Source organism: Hemicordylus capensis, chromosome 4, assembly GCF_027244095.1.
Source record: "Hemicordylus capensis ecotype Gifberg chromosome 4, rHemCap1.1.pri, whole genome shotgun sequence".
In the NCBI taxonomy this organism is placed as follows: Eukaryota; Metazoa; Chordata; class Lepidosauria; order Squamata; family Cordylidae; genus Hemicordylus; species Hemicordylus capensis.
In genome coordinates this window covers 19,515,775-19,532,117 of record NC_069660.1, presented here as the reverse complement: position 1 = coordinate 19,532,117, position 16,343 = coordinate 19,515,775, and the positions used below count along the sequence as shown (strand labels likewise).

At 43.0% G+C, this 16,343-nt stretch overlaps 1 protein-coding gene across 7 annotated transcripts in view; it reads left to right on the top strand.

Moving 5' to 3' along the window:
- GNAS (GNAS complex locus) overlaps positions 1-16,343 on the top strand; it is a 290,975-nt gene that overhangs the window by 222,354 nt on the left and 52,278 nt on the right. For all 7 annotated transcript variants that reach the window (XM_053244154.1, XM_053244162.1, XM_053244156.1 and 4 more), the window contains one exon: positions 1,829-1,926. In XM_053244154.1, coding sequence (XP_053100129.1) covers positions 1,829-1,926 — 98 coding nt within the window. The remainder of the gene's footprint in view (positions 1-1,828; positions 1,927-16,343) is intronic.

Here is a 16,343-nt window from a genome sequence, read left to right as displayed (position 1 = left end):
TCTAAATGATGAGGAGAAAGGGCCAATTGGACACACATTTTCTGTGATTTTGTGCAGGTGGAATATAATGCAAATTCCATAGAATGCATTGTTTTATCTTGTGTGTCGCTTATATTATCTGCTTCTGTCTTTTATTGCATTTTATGATTATCCTGTTTTATTGTCTTTTGTGGATGTTATGCTTTTATTCTTTTACTGTCAGCTGCCCCGAGCAGCAGTGTGCTGGAAGGGTGGGATATAAATAGTTTAAAACAATTTTTTAAGGAGGGGAGGAAAGCATTTTTCTGACTATCTTAGAAATGCATTTGAAAACATGTGATCAGTCATCCTGTTGGCTCCAGTGTGCATGCAGCAATTCTGAGGTGCATGTGGAACTGCCCTTATCTATTACGTGTCAAGGAATGTTCTGTTCATGCATGTAGCGCACTGTGATATTGAGAAGAACTAGGCATCCCTTGATCAATCAGAAATTGGCTCTTCAGGGTGCCCACCACTAAGCAAATGGTGTTTTCCCTCTCCACTTCTTATCCATTCCCCAGTGACCTCCAGTTATATTGCTGTTGCACATTGGTTGTATCTGGTTGTAGGGATGTGCACGAACCGGTTCGGAGGCCATGTTGGAGGCCTCCGAACTGGTTCGGAACCGGACCAGTCCGGCACTGAGGGGGGGTCTACCTTTAAGGGTGGGGGGGTAGAACTTACCCCTCCCGCCGCTCTTCCCCCACCGGCGCTGCCGTTTAAATCGGAAGTTTTGGGGGCGGCAGCGTTCCTCCCTGCCGCCCCTGCCCCCGTCGTTGTCAGGAAGTCTCAGTAACAGGAGCACGCATGCACGCGCCCATCGCCACCGTGCGCGCCACGCGCATGCGTGCTCCTGTTACTGAGACTTCCTGGCAACGATGGGGGCAGGGAAGAATGCTGCCGCCCCAAAAACTTCGACTTAAACTGCAGCGCCGGAGGGGGAAGAGCGGCGGGAGGGGTAACTTCTACTCCCCCGCCCTTAAAGGTAGACCCCCCCTCAGTGCCGGACTGCGCCGCGCGGTTCCGTGCACATCCCTATCTGGTTGTATGTGTATGGACAAAACTGAAAATTTTAACATTGGGTTTCAGCACAGCACATATTTTTTGTTTCTGTAATAACTTCAGAAAAGAATTTTCCTTAACAAAACATACAGCCATTCTTAATCATAGAAAAGTAGTAAACATAATAATAATAATCACCTCATTTATTAGCCATCCCAAAGGAGTTATCTAGGTGGCTCTCAAAAAAAAAGAGTAAAACAAATTAAAAGCACAGAAAAACAAAAAGCTACAATAATACAAAAAACATTTTAAACATGTTGTTTTTTAAAAGTTGTGTCTGTATCCTTCATAAAAATATTAGCAATTAAAGTACTTCAAAATACTTTTGTATAAACATTCACTGCACTGGGTGGAGCACAGGTCTGCACCCCCACCCCGACCTTTATTTCAGCTATGGATTGCAAACTCACATTGGTGCAAATGCTGAATGCACATGTTTCAGTTTCTGAGACTTTAGGATATATTGCAACCTTTTACAATTCTTACTTTGCTCATTTGGTGAGAGCCAGGATATCAGTAACTGGAGATCCGGGATATCGGTTAAAGCAGGAACCTGTTTGTAGCTGAAAGTTGAATTGTATGAAGAAATATTTTGTTTAATGGTAGTTATGTAAATGATGCCAACTTCTTTCTTTCTTTCTTTCTTTCTTTCTTTCTTTCTTTCTTTCTTTCTTTCTTTCTTTCTTTCTTTCTTTCTTGTGGATTGCCCTGATTGACTTATTCCCTCTGTTTTTGTTTTGCATTTCAGGAGTTCTATGAACATACAAAAACACTTTGGCAAGATGAAGGTGTGAAAGCCTGCTATGAAAGATCTAACGAATATCAGTTGATCGATTGTGCACAGTAGTAAGTACCATTTCTCTCTCCCTCTCCCTCCTGTTTCTGGTGGGGTGGTGGGCATAAACACAAGAAGCATTCCCTATTTTTATCATCTGTTCAAGGAACAAACATAATGTTCATTTGAATTGATGGAGGTAGTTTGGTAAAGCTTGAAAGGCAGTGTGATTTGTTAAGGCTTTCACATCTTCTGTCCTGTAACTACATTTATTTGGATATTGGTGTATAATGTAACTTTGTGATTTTGCAAGTTAAAAAGCTGTTTTGGGAATGGTTTCATTATGTTAATGTGTAGATGGAGTAATGTGTAATGCAAAACAAGAGTCCATTTTATATCACCGTTATATCGATGCAGTTTCAGGCAGCATTTTCAACATGTATGACTTTAGCTGGCATTCAGCTCTTCAGTATTTGAGAACTCTTGTCCTCTGTACCTAGCATATAAAGGTTGCGACAAAATCAGGAACTGACTTCTATACAGTAATTCTCAGTACACTGATTGACTTCCTCTCCTCAAACTTTCAGGCTGTAGAAGGAAGGGAGGTATTTCATGTTGCTCATGCATATGGAATCTTTGGTAGAGTAAAAAATGTACTTAAAACCAACGTTAAATGCAATCTTTACTTGCAAGACTGAAACATTTTACTGGATATCATTTTATGGAGCTACATCTTTTGCATAACCAGTGTGCCTTATAGTTTGTTACTTTTTCTGCGTTTGCTTTTGGAAATTATTCTCAGCATCTTGTGTTTGTTCTTTCATCTCCGATTGGGTAAGAGGGTAAAATAGGATTTTAAGAGTTAGAAAGCAGGAGTTGATTCTTGATTATTTATACCATCCTATTGTGTCTAATTAAAAGTTAGTTGAGACTGTTCATTGGCTGAGGACAGCCATCACATCAGTGAAAGATCTATATTTTTTTCTCTTTTTATGAATGGAAAGTTTTTCCTTTCTGCTCTGTTTTATCATAATATACTCAGTTGGCTAATTAATATAAATGCAGTTCCTTTTGGTGGTTTGATGTTACCGTTTTACTGCATCCACAGTCAGTTCACCGCAGGCAAGCAGGACATCCAGCAGCGCGCACACTTCTCTCCCTAGAATGCATACTTGTTCTATAGTTTGGTAAAGATGAGAAACAGCAGGAGAGACCACAGAGTAAATTACCGAAGACCTCTGTCCCAAGCCACTGGCATACTCAAGGGAGGGGAGAGGACCACAAACACAAATCCCTAGTAATCCAAGCCAAGATTTGTTGAACACCGCCCCTTTATTTTTTATTAAATTTATTTATTTGATTTATATACTGCCCTTCCAAAAATGGCTCAGGGCAGTTTACATTAAAATAAAACTAAAATCAATTAAGTGTTAAAATTGAAAACTGTAAAAACAACAACATAAAACCATTATTAAAACAATTAAAACCGTTTTTAAAACCCTGGAAAACTAGGCCAAACCTTTACAGTTTAAAAATCCTGGAAGGCCAGGCCAAACAGATAGGTTTTAAGGGCTCTCCTGAAGGCCAATAATGAACTCAGATTACGGATTTTTGCCGGGAGTGCATTCCACAGCCCAGGATCAGCTACAGAGAAGGCCTGCCTCTGAGTCACCACCAGACGTGCTGGTGGTAACTGAAGACGGACCTCCTCAATGACCTTAACGTGGTGTGGGGATCATGCAGAAGGAGGCACTCTCTTAAAATAACTTTAAGCATTTATATTGCCATAATGGTAGAGAAGAAACACTTCCAGTGGAAAAAATGTTTATCAGGACTTCAATCTTCTTTGGAACTGCAAGGTGCGAGTTGCTAGCTCAGTCCTGACTCTAGGAATACTATCTGGCTTCTGGGTACTCTAGATTCTAGTTCCATCTCATCAGAAGTGGGGGAGATGTTTGCTTGCAGTGGTCTGGCTAGGTTCAAGTGAGTGTGCTGGGAGGGGATGCATGCAGATGAGTAGAATATGGGAGAGCACAGTAATGGGGCTTCATCTTAGGAAAAGAATATAAGGCTTGGATCTTAGATGTCTTTGCAAAACAGAATGGACAACATTTAGTCTGATAGTTTTGTTCCCATAAAATGTCTGTCATTTTAGTCATCATTGCTGACCTTTTTTCAGTCTTTGGGTGTAAGTGTAATGATTTTTTTCATTCTGTGCAGACCAGTTGTGCCTTTGTTGTGAGAGCCATATGAATCTTGAGCTTTGCTGAACTTGTAGCTGCTAACAAGTTTACTGTGCATTCAGCACTCTTCCAACTTCTGGTTCAAGTTATGGACCCTGCTCCATACACAGCACATGTCAACTACTTCATTTCTGGCATATGACAGTAACCTACCTTTGGAGGGTGTTTGGTGGCTTGCTTAATCAGCAGAAATATTGTGCAAGTTGTCAGCCACACCATATGGCTGGCCTGCTGAATATTACCTGGATATTCAATTTGATAAGCCTGTTTTAGGATAATATAGTCAGAAGATCAGGTAGCGCTCTCTCTCTCTCTCTCTCTCTCTCTCTCTCTCTCTCTTCCCCCTCTCTCCCCCCCGCTCTCTCCCTCTCCCCCCCCCCGGGACCTCTCAGGATTAAATCGGGATGTCGAGAACAGTATGCCGCCTTTCAGAGCAGCCCCATTACAAAAGTGCAGTTCCTCAATACTGGGATGAATGAGTACCAAGCAGCAGTTGCTGCACAATGATAACTTAATCTCTGCATTCCCTGCTGCTCTTGGCAGTGTTGTTTTGTTTCCTCTCATTTGCACTCTTCTGGCCTGCCAAGATGACAGAGCTGGGCCCTGACCCACGACCTGTCATAACCTCTGTTCTTCCAGAGACTTTTTAAAAGTGAATTCATTTAGACCTTGAGCCTCTCCATAAATAAGAAATCTGAGGGTGAGCTGGGATTCACTTCCATGTTTTCTGTGTACTCCCTTAAAAGAAGGGGCTGTGCTTTACAGAAACATAGGGACTAGCTTATTACAGGCAGCATTGTTTCAAGAATCATTTGTAGGGACTTTAAATGTCTTACCTGAGAGCTAGTTTCGACATAACCTTTTATTATTTATTTTATTCTATTTCTATACTGCCCTTCCAAAAATGTCTCAGGGCAGTTTACACAGAGAGACATAATAAATAAATAAGATGCATCCCTGTCCCCAAAGGGCTCACATTCTAAAAAGAAACATAAGATAGACACCAGCAACAGTCACTGGAGGTACTATGCTGGGGGTGGATAGGGCCAGTTACTCTCCCCCCTGCTAAATAAAGAGAATCACCACATTAAAAGGTGCCTCTTTGCCAAGTTAGCAGGATTTTCCTTTTCTTTACACTATAAAATAAAACCCCTTAATAGTATGCTTGCAGGAGGAAAGCTGGTCTTGTGGTAGCAATTATGAATTGTCTCATTTGCTAAGCAGGGTCCACCCTGGTTGCTTTTGAATGGGAGTCTGCATGTGAGCACTGTAAGATTTTCCCCTTAGAGGAAGGGGTCACTCTGAGTAGAGCACCTGCCAGCTTGCATGCAGAAGGTTCCAAGTTCTCTCCCTGCCATCTCCGAGATAAGGCTGAGAGAGACTCCTGCCTGCAACCTTGCAGAAGCCGCTGCCGGTCTGTGAAGACAATACTGAGCTGGAGGGACCAATTGCCTGACTCAGTATAAGGAAACTTCCTATGTTCCAAACTGTGTCCCCTGACACAGCATGCTCCCAGATTAATACTCAGACATTCCAATCAGGGGTCCACACATTTAGGCTTTGCTCACTGATTGATTGATTAAGTACCATCAAGTCGATGTCAACTCCTAGCGACCACATAGATAGATTCTAGGCTTGGCGGGTGTGGGGGAAGGCACTATACATAGGTTAGGTTGGGGTAGAGGGGGAGGTGTTGCAGGGGGCATAAGTTGGGTGCTCAAGGATTGGATGGAAGAGGGCAGGGATGTTTGGGAGGAGAGGGGGAATCAGAAGAGAAATGATGTGTTTTCCCTTTTACGTTTGGTCCCCCAATGTTTGTTGTAGGAAAAGGCTGCGCTCAGATGGTGGAATAGCTTCCCTCCGTGGATTAGAGTCAGGAGAGGAAGAAGACAATCATTTTCTGGGTAGTCTGGGTTTCATGGTTACAGTGGGTGCACCTGGGTCTTGAGGTGGCATCGCAGGTGGCAAGTTTAAGGCACTGCGCAAGGCTGAGCCACCCTCCCCATAAGTAGACGTAGCCAATCAGCTACATCAGGTGGCACACTCAGTACTGGCCCTGGAACAGGATTCACAGGGTTACTTACTGGGATCTGTGGTTTGCCGCTCAGGCCTGCTGGTGGAGCATCCAGTGGTGTTCCCAGAAAAGCCTCCATAAGTGGAGCTGCGTTTTGGTCACCGGCAGACTGATTTGGCTTGGCTGGCCCAGTTGGAGTTGGGGCCAAGCCATCCTTCTCATGAGTGTTGGTTTTTGGTGTGGGGGAACAGTGCGGACCAGCCAGTTCCCCCTCGAAACCAATCGCCCCAGAGGTGATGTTACTGGAAGCCAGGGAGTTTCCCACAGGGCCCTGGCTGTCCCCCCCTTTTTGCCGCTCTGTGCTGTGCTGCTTTTCGGGCGCAGTTTGGTGCGCCTGCATAAATCTTTAATGATAAGACATAGGCAAGCAGGTGACCTTTTTTCTTTTTTGGTGGCTGAGCATCCTCCTTAAGGTGCTTGGGGATTTTTTGGGAGGCTTTTATCGGACTCGCAGCCGCTTCATGCTCAGTGTTCCCTCTAAGGTGTGCGCATGCTCACAAGTTTTTGGATGTCCGCTCAGTTAGTTTTAGATCCCGCTCAAGTTGACTCAGGAAAGCCCATTTTGAATGCCTATGTGCGCACACTGCCTTGATACTGCTGCCCAGAACAAAATTCATTCCGCACACAGATGAAAATAATTAGAGAGAACACTGCTCGTGTGTCCCTGCCGCCTCCGCGAGGTGAGGACAATTTTGCCCTAACAGGCTGCCAGGGGGTGGGCTTTGTAGTTGCAGGGGGGTCCTTCAGAAAGGGAATCCCCCAAGAGTTCATTGGATTGTGCTCTTTCCATGAGTGGAGGAAAAGGAAACCAAAAGTCAGTAGATTCAATAGACACAATAGACTCAAACAAAGGACTAAGCTGGGTTGGGCCAATTGGAAAAGAAAAAAGATTTTGAGGTATTTTTTGCATTAAAAATGGGCCTAGGTCACTCCTTTCCCACCCTGGTACAATCTAAGGGGAACAGGGGGGAAGATAGGAGCAGAAGAAAAGAAAATACAAGACCTGAAGGCCTACATTTGCAAGAGCTCTATCCATATGCTGCATTCAGAGTGTAGACAGGACGGAACTGGGTCCAGGCACCTCCTAGCAGCAGGAAGTTAAAACTATAATGATGTCAGTCCTGTCTTCCGAGCATGCTCCATACGCAACCCATAATGTTGAGCTCCAGCACAGGGAGAATAAACAAATACTTCAGCTAATAGCATGTTCCAGTGCAGACTGCTACTTACTCATAACATGTGTCACCTGAAAATGTAATTCACTATAGTCATTGCTTCAGTCATTGTCATCGGACATCTGTATTGTTATAAGCGTGTAATATATTTTGTATTGTTTTTAAAATACTATAAACCACCTTTGGGTTTTCTTTTTTAATGAAAGTCGGTATACACATCTGTCAATAAATAAATACATAAAATCTGTGATTCCAGTGGTTTTGGACGGAGCATCTCCTTGCTCAACCTGGCATGTAGCCTTAGCATATGCACAGGGTGGCTACCTAAGCAAGAGACCCCTCTGGCCACACCCAGTGTGCTAAATCATGGGGAGGAACGCTCCCTGTGCCCATCATAGGAACATAGGAAGCTGCCATATACTGAGTCAGACCATTGGTCTATCTAGCTCAGTATTGTCTTCACAGACTGGCAGTGGCTTCTCCAGGGTTGCAGGCAGTAGTGTCTCTCTCAGCCCTATCTTGGAGATGCTGCCGGGGCGGGGGGCAGGACTTGGAACCTTTTTCTGCTCTTCCCAGAGCTCCAGCTCCATCCCCTGAGGGGAATATCTTGCAGTGCTCACACGTCAAGTCTCCCATTCAAATGCAACCAGGGCAGACCCTGCTTAGCTAAGGGGACAAGTCATGCTTGCGACCACCAGACCAGCTCTCCTCTCCTGGTGGTATCTCTCTTGGATTTCCTTTTAGACTCTGAGGCAGGAAGCCATTTCATCTTTCCTCTTGTGAGGCACAGTGCGTTGGTAAGTGGGGTAAAGTGCCCGCCACCCTATAGACATCTGCAGACAAGTGCTGAATGTCTAAAGGATATGGCCAGGGAGTGCATTGGTGGGGGTTGTGGCTGGCCCACATGCTCCTGTTTCCCCTCTCCACACAATGGTCCTCCATAGAGGATTAGTACCTGAATAATTCTAGAGAACAAGGAACATTGCCTGACTTGGTGGGTCAACTTTATTTTTTGGCCACTCCATAACAATTATTGTCTGGATGACTCTTAGATGTGCATATTCTTGCTTTTCCATACTGTAACATCTAGCTAGGGACTTCCTTCATGAAACCGCTATATTGTGATCAAAATATGCATATATTCAGTCACTAAATATTAGAATCTGTGGTGGTGGCATTCCATTATTGGTTTGATTTTTAATTCTGGATTTAGTTCCTGTGTCTTTCAGCATGTCACATGACCCCACACCACACATTTAAAAAGTTATTTGCTCTGTGCATTAAAAAAAAAATTGTCACGTATTCCTGGTGACTTTGCTCATTCCTTCACTTTTCATGTAAAGGTTTTCTATGCATATCTCCCGATTAATGCTTCCTGAATTTTAACTGAGGTAGAAAAGGAAATAGGGTAAGGGAAGCCATTCGCAAGCTGTTTCACACCCTCCAACTTCAGGAAGGGCTGGAAGTAGCCGTGAGAGAGTTTATTCTCATGCTGTTTCCTGCAAGAACGCCTTGACGTGTTTTCTTGCTGTCTGCCATTTCAGAGGAGGAGGTGGCCTAAGCGGCTGGTGGTGTAGGTATGGCTGTGCTGCTTGCAGTTCATCACCAGCGGAATGACAGTGACAGCCTGCAAAGGGGTTGGGAGGAGCTATAACCATAATAAATTCACCGAACATTTTGTTTTATGCTGTGGCAGAAGCCTTGAGAGGAGGGTTAAGAAGGAAGGAAATCAAGTATGCAAAGTCTAGCATTCTCCAGCAGCTGCTGCTGTTGATGATTGGCTGGATGGCAAAGGCATACTCAGGTTCTTCCGGGCTTAGGTTTGAGAAGTCCATATTTGTGTGTGCGCCTGCAGCTGCGAGTCTGTGTGCTCACAGACAGCTAAATGCTGATGTACAATCATCTGCTTGACATGTCTTCTGTAATTAAAATGTGCTATACTAGACAGTCCAAGAATCTTTCTATGAAAGTCCCATTCAGGTTTTCCCCATAATGGAGGGAGGGAGAGGTTCTTCACCTACAGTTTGTTGTTGCTTACTGCTGCTTGTACCTCCACATGAGTGAAAAACTGCATTTTGATATACCCAGGCAGGTAACAGCATGCTTGGCCAATGAAAGATGGTAGCTGCATTCAGGTGTAAACATAATAAACCATGATTTGTTTTTACAGGGATGCACTGCAGCTTGCACACTCCCTTGCATGCATTGAGAAGAAATGTGAAGGTGCTTTTTGCAGTTTGTTACCAACCACAGTTTTCCATTTTGTCTAAGTATTTGAAGCTGCTTTGTGTATGTAAGCCATGGGTAGCTAGCTAACCAGGATATCAAATCATTATTTGGACAAAGCAGGAAACTGACTTGCTACAAGCTGTGAAAAGAACCTTCAGAGTTCTAGTTCTCATGTGAAGGAGCAGGAGCATGAAATCCCAAGGCTCACCACAGCACGTTCTCATAAACCATGGTTTGTTCGGAATGCAGCCGTTTATAATGTTCCCTCTTTTAACCACCGCTGCCTCTAGTTATTCTATGTACTGCAGTGGCTTTCAGGCACTGCTCTGAAGTACCTTAGGGTTTCTTGGAAGCTTATTAGGGATTCCATAATTAGAAGATTGGTAACATAGACAAGCTTGCCTATGTTACCATGTACACTTCCAATCTTTCTCGGCAATGTACAGCCACAGGGGAATGCTGGACTTATTCCATGTGCACTCTCCATTCATGTGCAGGTAGTAGTTAGGTCCAGTGGCTCAATACATTCTTTGCATGAACTTATATGTATTCTAAAATATGCCTTAGAGTTTCCTGAAATGTACAGCGGTTGTGTGGCAGGCATTTACTGAGACAACTTCTCAGTAAAGATGTTGATGTGGGAAAAGTTCCTTGAAGGTGTAAAATTTGAAAATAATTATTTTGTTGCTTTTGTCTTTCCTCAACTGCATGCACGCAAGGAACCTCACAAGCTAATATTCCTATTCAGAATTTATGAAATTCAGTTTTTTTCCAGGGTATGGGGAGGGCATCCTAAACGTGATGTGTATTACGTTTACATTCTGCATACTCCAAGACAGAACCAATAGAAAACAAGAAAACGTCCACCAGGTCCTCGGTAACACCCTCTATAATCCCAGTTCTGTCTTGTCTCGCTACATAGACAGTGCTTTTCATCCTTGCTCAGTCGCAGAACTTGCCAGATCTTTATCAATCTTCTGTGTGCAAGTGGGGGAAGGGAGTCGTCGATCTTCTGGTTTGCGTTTGTATTTTCTTATCATCCTTCAGTTTGTGTTAACCTTTGTGCGTGTTACCTGTAGTTTCTCCTACCGCCCGGTCCCTCTTTTGTATCGTTTTTTCAAAGAAAAATCCCCCCCTCCTCCATTCGCAATTTCCAATTATGGAGTTAGCCCACACGGGCAATATGCTTAGAGGCTCCCTTTCGGAGGGCCCTCTATCTGAAGTACCGTACAAACCCGAGGAAACAGATAGCGGTCATTTGCCAGTACCTGGGGGGAGCAGCGCAACAGAACCGTCCGTGCCTTCCCTACCACTCCGTGCTTCAGAACTGCAACCTTTAAAAGCGGAGAAGAAGTCTAAGCACCTTAAGAACAAGGAGGATGCAAAAAGAAAGAAAAAGAAGCTGGCTACTCCTCTCAGTGAGTGGCTGCAATTGTGCGCCGTGAGGGAGCAACAAAAAGCAAAGGAGGCTACTATCGTTCCCGCCGAAATGGCAGCCGCCATTTTTAAATTATTTACCATTATTATTATTATTATTATTATTATTATTATTATTATTATTATTATTATTATTATTACATCTGTACACCGCCCCAAACTTTCGTCTCTGGGCAGTTTGGGGTCCTAGCACGAACGCACAAAATAGCTTGAAGACGGCAAACGAAGGAGAACGATCTAGCATGTCTCCAGTGGGACAACGGACTCAACCTTGCGGTGAAATGCCTCTTAATCTGCTTCCTACTTCTGGAAATAATGTTTATAAAGGGGATATGATTCTGGGTCCTAATAATGAGCAACTAACCCCTAATGAACTTCGTTGGCTGGGGGAGTTTGTGCAAAAGCAATGCCTAGCCTTGGTATCTCCTCTCATTAGACAGGCTTTACCCACTAGCGCTAACGTAGTTACCATGCCTTCAGATAGGCTAGGGGAGCTAGCTTCTGTTTCCACTGTTCCAGCTGCTCCTATTCAGACACGAGCACGCAGACCCAGATGTCCTTCTTTTTCTTCCTCCCCGGATTCAAGCCGTGTTAGGCGGACTATTCCTTTGGGAGAGAGGACTAGGTTGCATAGACCCTACAGAAAAAGGCATCTCGGCAGAGAGCACTATTCCCAGTCTTCTGCTGATGAGGACATACGTGCACCTAAGATGCCAACCACGCTAATCCCGTTGTGGCAAGCAATCAGACTGCCATAAGTACTCCCTTGAGGGGGTTACCGGCTGATTCTCAACATCCAATACCTAGATAGGTATCCCCAAAGCATGAATCTTCTTCTTCAGAGGATGAGGAGGAGAAAGGGGAATTGTCAGACGAACAGACCCCATCTAGACCCCATCTGAGAAGCCCAGCACGGTTAGGTTATTCTCGGCTGCAGAATTTGAGATACTCCTTGCCAAGGCAAAGAGAGCTATAAAAGATGTGTCTCCTAATGTGGACACACCAGTGAGTACTGGGCTGGATCAAGAGGTTTTTCCTTCCACTCCTGTATCGGCGGCCACGTTGCCCTTTCCCTCTCTATTCAGGGATGTTATGTTAGCTGAGTGGGGGGTTCCAATTGCTACTAAATCTGCCTTATCTTTTCCTAAGAAACTTTACACATTACCTCCCGATGTTATGTCTATCCTAGCTGTACCCGTGGTGGATAGCCCTGTAGCACAACTGGTGACCTGCGCTCTGGTCAATAAAAGGGACGAGTTCCTCAAGGCTCCTGAAGAAAAGAAGGCTGATCATTTGTTAAGAAAAACCATGAAGCATTGGCTATGGTCATCAGGGCAGCTACGACTAACTCCATTTTTGCTAGAGCATCCATTTTATGGTCTAAGGAATTAGCCAAGTTAGTGCCCCCTGAACATATCAAGTTAAGACAAGGTTTGAACAAAATTGCCAGGGCTTGTGCCTTGATGGCTGACTCAAGTGTCGACTGTATTCGGCACACATCTAGATCCATGGAGGCTGGAGTAGCTCTCCTTAGGGGGCTCTGGCTAAAACATTGGAGGGTGGACCCCAAGTCTAAGTCAGCTCTGGCTGCAACTCCTTTTAGGGGAGGAAAGTTGTTCGGAGAATCACTTGATCAGTTCTTAGTGGAGACGAATGATAAAAAGGCCATGCCTGTAGGACAAGGGGAGTCACGTAGGCCCTTTTGAGGGAATACCTATAACCAGAATTCCTTTCGTCCCTTTAGGGGTTTCCATTGTTCCTCTAATAAAGGATTCAGAGATGCCTTCCGAGATAGAGACCAAAGAGGAACCATGTTCAGACAACCTTGGCATCAAACCAGATATTGCACCTTCCCCTTTTAAATCTCTTTCAACACTGATGGAGATATGGGGTGATGGGGGACTATAATGAGACACAGAGTTTTGACTATCATCCTCACTGTGTTTGTGGTCCTTCACTTTGAGAGGCAGTTTATATTAAGAGAGACTAAATAAAAAAGACAGCACCGTAATGATAAACCTGGCAAAAAGTATTAAGTGGAATTATGTAGTACTAAAAGCAAGCACGTTTCCACAGACTGATGTGAAACTGATGTGAAATATATGCCCTTTCCCCCTTTTCTCTGATATTACCATGAAATTAATGTTGACTTAAAATAGTTCAGTCACTTAGGAGAAATGCATTATGTCTAAAACTGTAAGTCACTAACAAAAAGAAAAGAAAGGTGGTTCATGAATTGGTTAAATGACAATGGCAAAGAATCATTGTAACCGTCAGGTGATATAACCATCAGGTGACATCACTTACTGTACAAATAACAGTATCCTGACTATTATGTGCAAACTGGATTTGGAATCTTCTGATTAACCAATTTTCACTCAAATGTAAGTCAGTTATACTGTGTCAGAACAGTGGCATTAGGGGGAAAATGGCCAGCCAGATGAATATCCCAATCAACCTTGCTTGTGTAATCCATTAATATCCTTCTGTCTGAAATGTAACATTATAGGGTCTCTGAAAATATTATGCTTTTGGTTTCCATCACTAGGAAGCCATCAGTAGTTATTAGTTGAATCTATTGTTGTTTGGAGCGGGGTGCCAGCAAAACAAAACCCTTCTTACCATAACCACTATTACAACATCCCACAACAGCAAGCTCTGTAGAAAAACTACTTATTGAACTAGTGTCTTAAATTTGCTGTCTGCCAGCGTCAGAATCCAAAAAACATTTATTGAAAGTGAATTTCCCCCACTGCGGACACACTCCACATCAATTTATAATTCTCGGCCATTCTGCCCCACCCCCAAGTCCTCTTCACCCCATGCCCCAGCTATAAATATCTACAGATTATACTTTGCTTCAAAGGGAAGCAAGGCCTGGTTCAGATGTGATGTGAAACCATGGTTTTGTACTGCAGGAACTAGCCGTGGCAAACACTCTCCTCTCCCCTTCACATGCAAGGGGGGGGAAATGCAAAGCCCTTTCTTCTGATTATTAACATATCCATACTTGAGAAACTGTGGTAATTTAACAAGCCAGTATCTTAAACCACTTTTTGATAGTGGTTTGTTTGAATTAACCACAGTAAGAATAAATCAGTTTCTGAAGTTTGGACATCATGGGGAACGTTAGTTTATTCGTGTGGAGACTTCATCTTCTCCCTTTATGTACAAATAAAAGGGGAGGAGGAAGCATGTGGGCCCAAGTCTTGCCACAGCTCATTCTTGGAATACTATGCTAAGCCATCTGAATTCAGCCATAATCATTTTGATTGTCTAATTTTTAGCCTACTTTCTTTAAGGCAAGTAAGCTTATGAGATCACCCCGCATTCTCTGTGTGTCTGTGTCTCCCCTATCAACTTTGTAATGCCTGGACCAGTGAGTAAGATTTACTCACTATGGCTCCATTAAAATTCATGCTTCATTTAGGATCAGTGTTCTCTCTCATTTTTTCCATCTTTGTGTGGAGTGAGTTTTGTTCTGGGTGGCAGTATCAAGGCAGTGTGTGCTCACACATGCATTCAGAGTGGGACCTTCCTGATTAAACCTGAGCGGAATCTAAAATTAACTTAGCGGATATCAAAAATTGTGTGAGTGCGCACACCTTAGAGGGAACACTGCTTAGTATGTAAATTCTTGGGATATTAAAACGCTTTTGAGATTTTGCCTGTTTTCTTGAATTACTGTTCATCATATTCGTTAATAGCATATCTGACAGGATTTCTTAATCACAGAAGTGTGGTGGTATACTGCTGATGTAAATCCTTTCACCTGGAGTTCCCTTATAAAAATGCCTGAGCTATGTTGAAAAGTGGTATATAAATATTTGATGTAGTAGTAGCTATGACAGACTGTCAGGTGACATATGCAGAGGATAAAGTAAATTGCTAAAACCTTGTGCATAAAATTTCCAAGAAACATAATCATAAACAGTTAAGCTGAACAAAATATATTGGACACATTTACACAATCCATTAACTTACCTCTTCTTTGAATTACTTACCCATACAATTGGCTAATCTCAGTTGCAGTGTAAGAAAAAAAGTGAGCACAGTATGTGAGCTTTGCATGCACTCACTGATATTACCATATAGACAAATGTAATTTGGTACTTTGGGCCACGATATCTTCATGATGTCTGATCATTACATCTGGTTGGGGTCACCACATGAAAAGCAACTTTAAAATGGTGCATCAGGTGCCCTCCAAACGCCCCATTTCAGCCCTGAAAATGTTCATGGGTGAAAATTCAGTGCAGCTAATACTGTCAGAGAAATGTCTCTCTTAAGCTAACGTGATTGTATCCCCCCTTTTTAAAAAAGTAACAAATATGAAATAAATACAGTATAAATATAGTGTTTTCAAATGGCTACAGTTTACTCACTATGACTTAAGAGTATATTGTAAGAAGCCTGGACTTGGAATTCTGACTTTTCTGATACAGCATATGTTAGTCAGCTGTGTTGCTGATCACAGACAGCTTTTAATCCTTGCATTGTTTAGAAAAGAAGCTTTACACAAAAAGAACAATAATTATTAGAAAAATATAGGCACCTGGCCAAAATGGAAAGGATCACCTAAGCTTCTTACCTGGCTAAAACACAGAAGTGAAGAACTTCTGTGTATGCAAAGATGGCATGCAGTGGGAAATGCCTTATTCTCACAAGAATCTTGGCCAGGCTCTCTCTGATGCATAAGAGGATCATGTGGTAAATTCAGACCTGCTTCTAGATCTGAGATGGAATTTCCCCATATCCTGGGCAGAGTGCTTAATTTGGTTATGCTCTGCTTTCTGTGAGAGGTCTTAAATGTCTAGCTAGGGTGGAGGACTAATACAGTGATCACTTGTTTTTAGTAGTATTGAAGGACATTCAGGGCTTCAGAAAGGTGTACAAGGAAGTGGGGACCACACAGGATTAAAAGGAGGAAAAATGCTTCTCTTAATTGTAAATCCTAATACTGCTTATCTGAAAACCCTAATATAGAGAAGGTTACTGGAGCAAGATCCATTGTGTTCCTTTCAGGACTACCTAACTCTGTTACAGAGAGGGGTTAATGACTACCTCACCTAGGCCATTAGTTTAGGTAACCTGAACAGCTTCGTTTTAAGGGGAAGAATGGGTCACTGTAGCATATAGAAGAGAGTTGCCAAATAAATGTACTGTGTTCTAAAACTATTATACTGTAATATTACCTGTTGTCCATCTCCCCATTCTGCCATGATATTAATCTGAGGAATATCAGTCCATATAAGATTTATATATGAAAATTGATATTATTTCTTGTTTACACAGTCAGACAGGTGTTATTGACTGGTTTGTTTTATGAA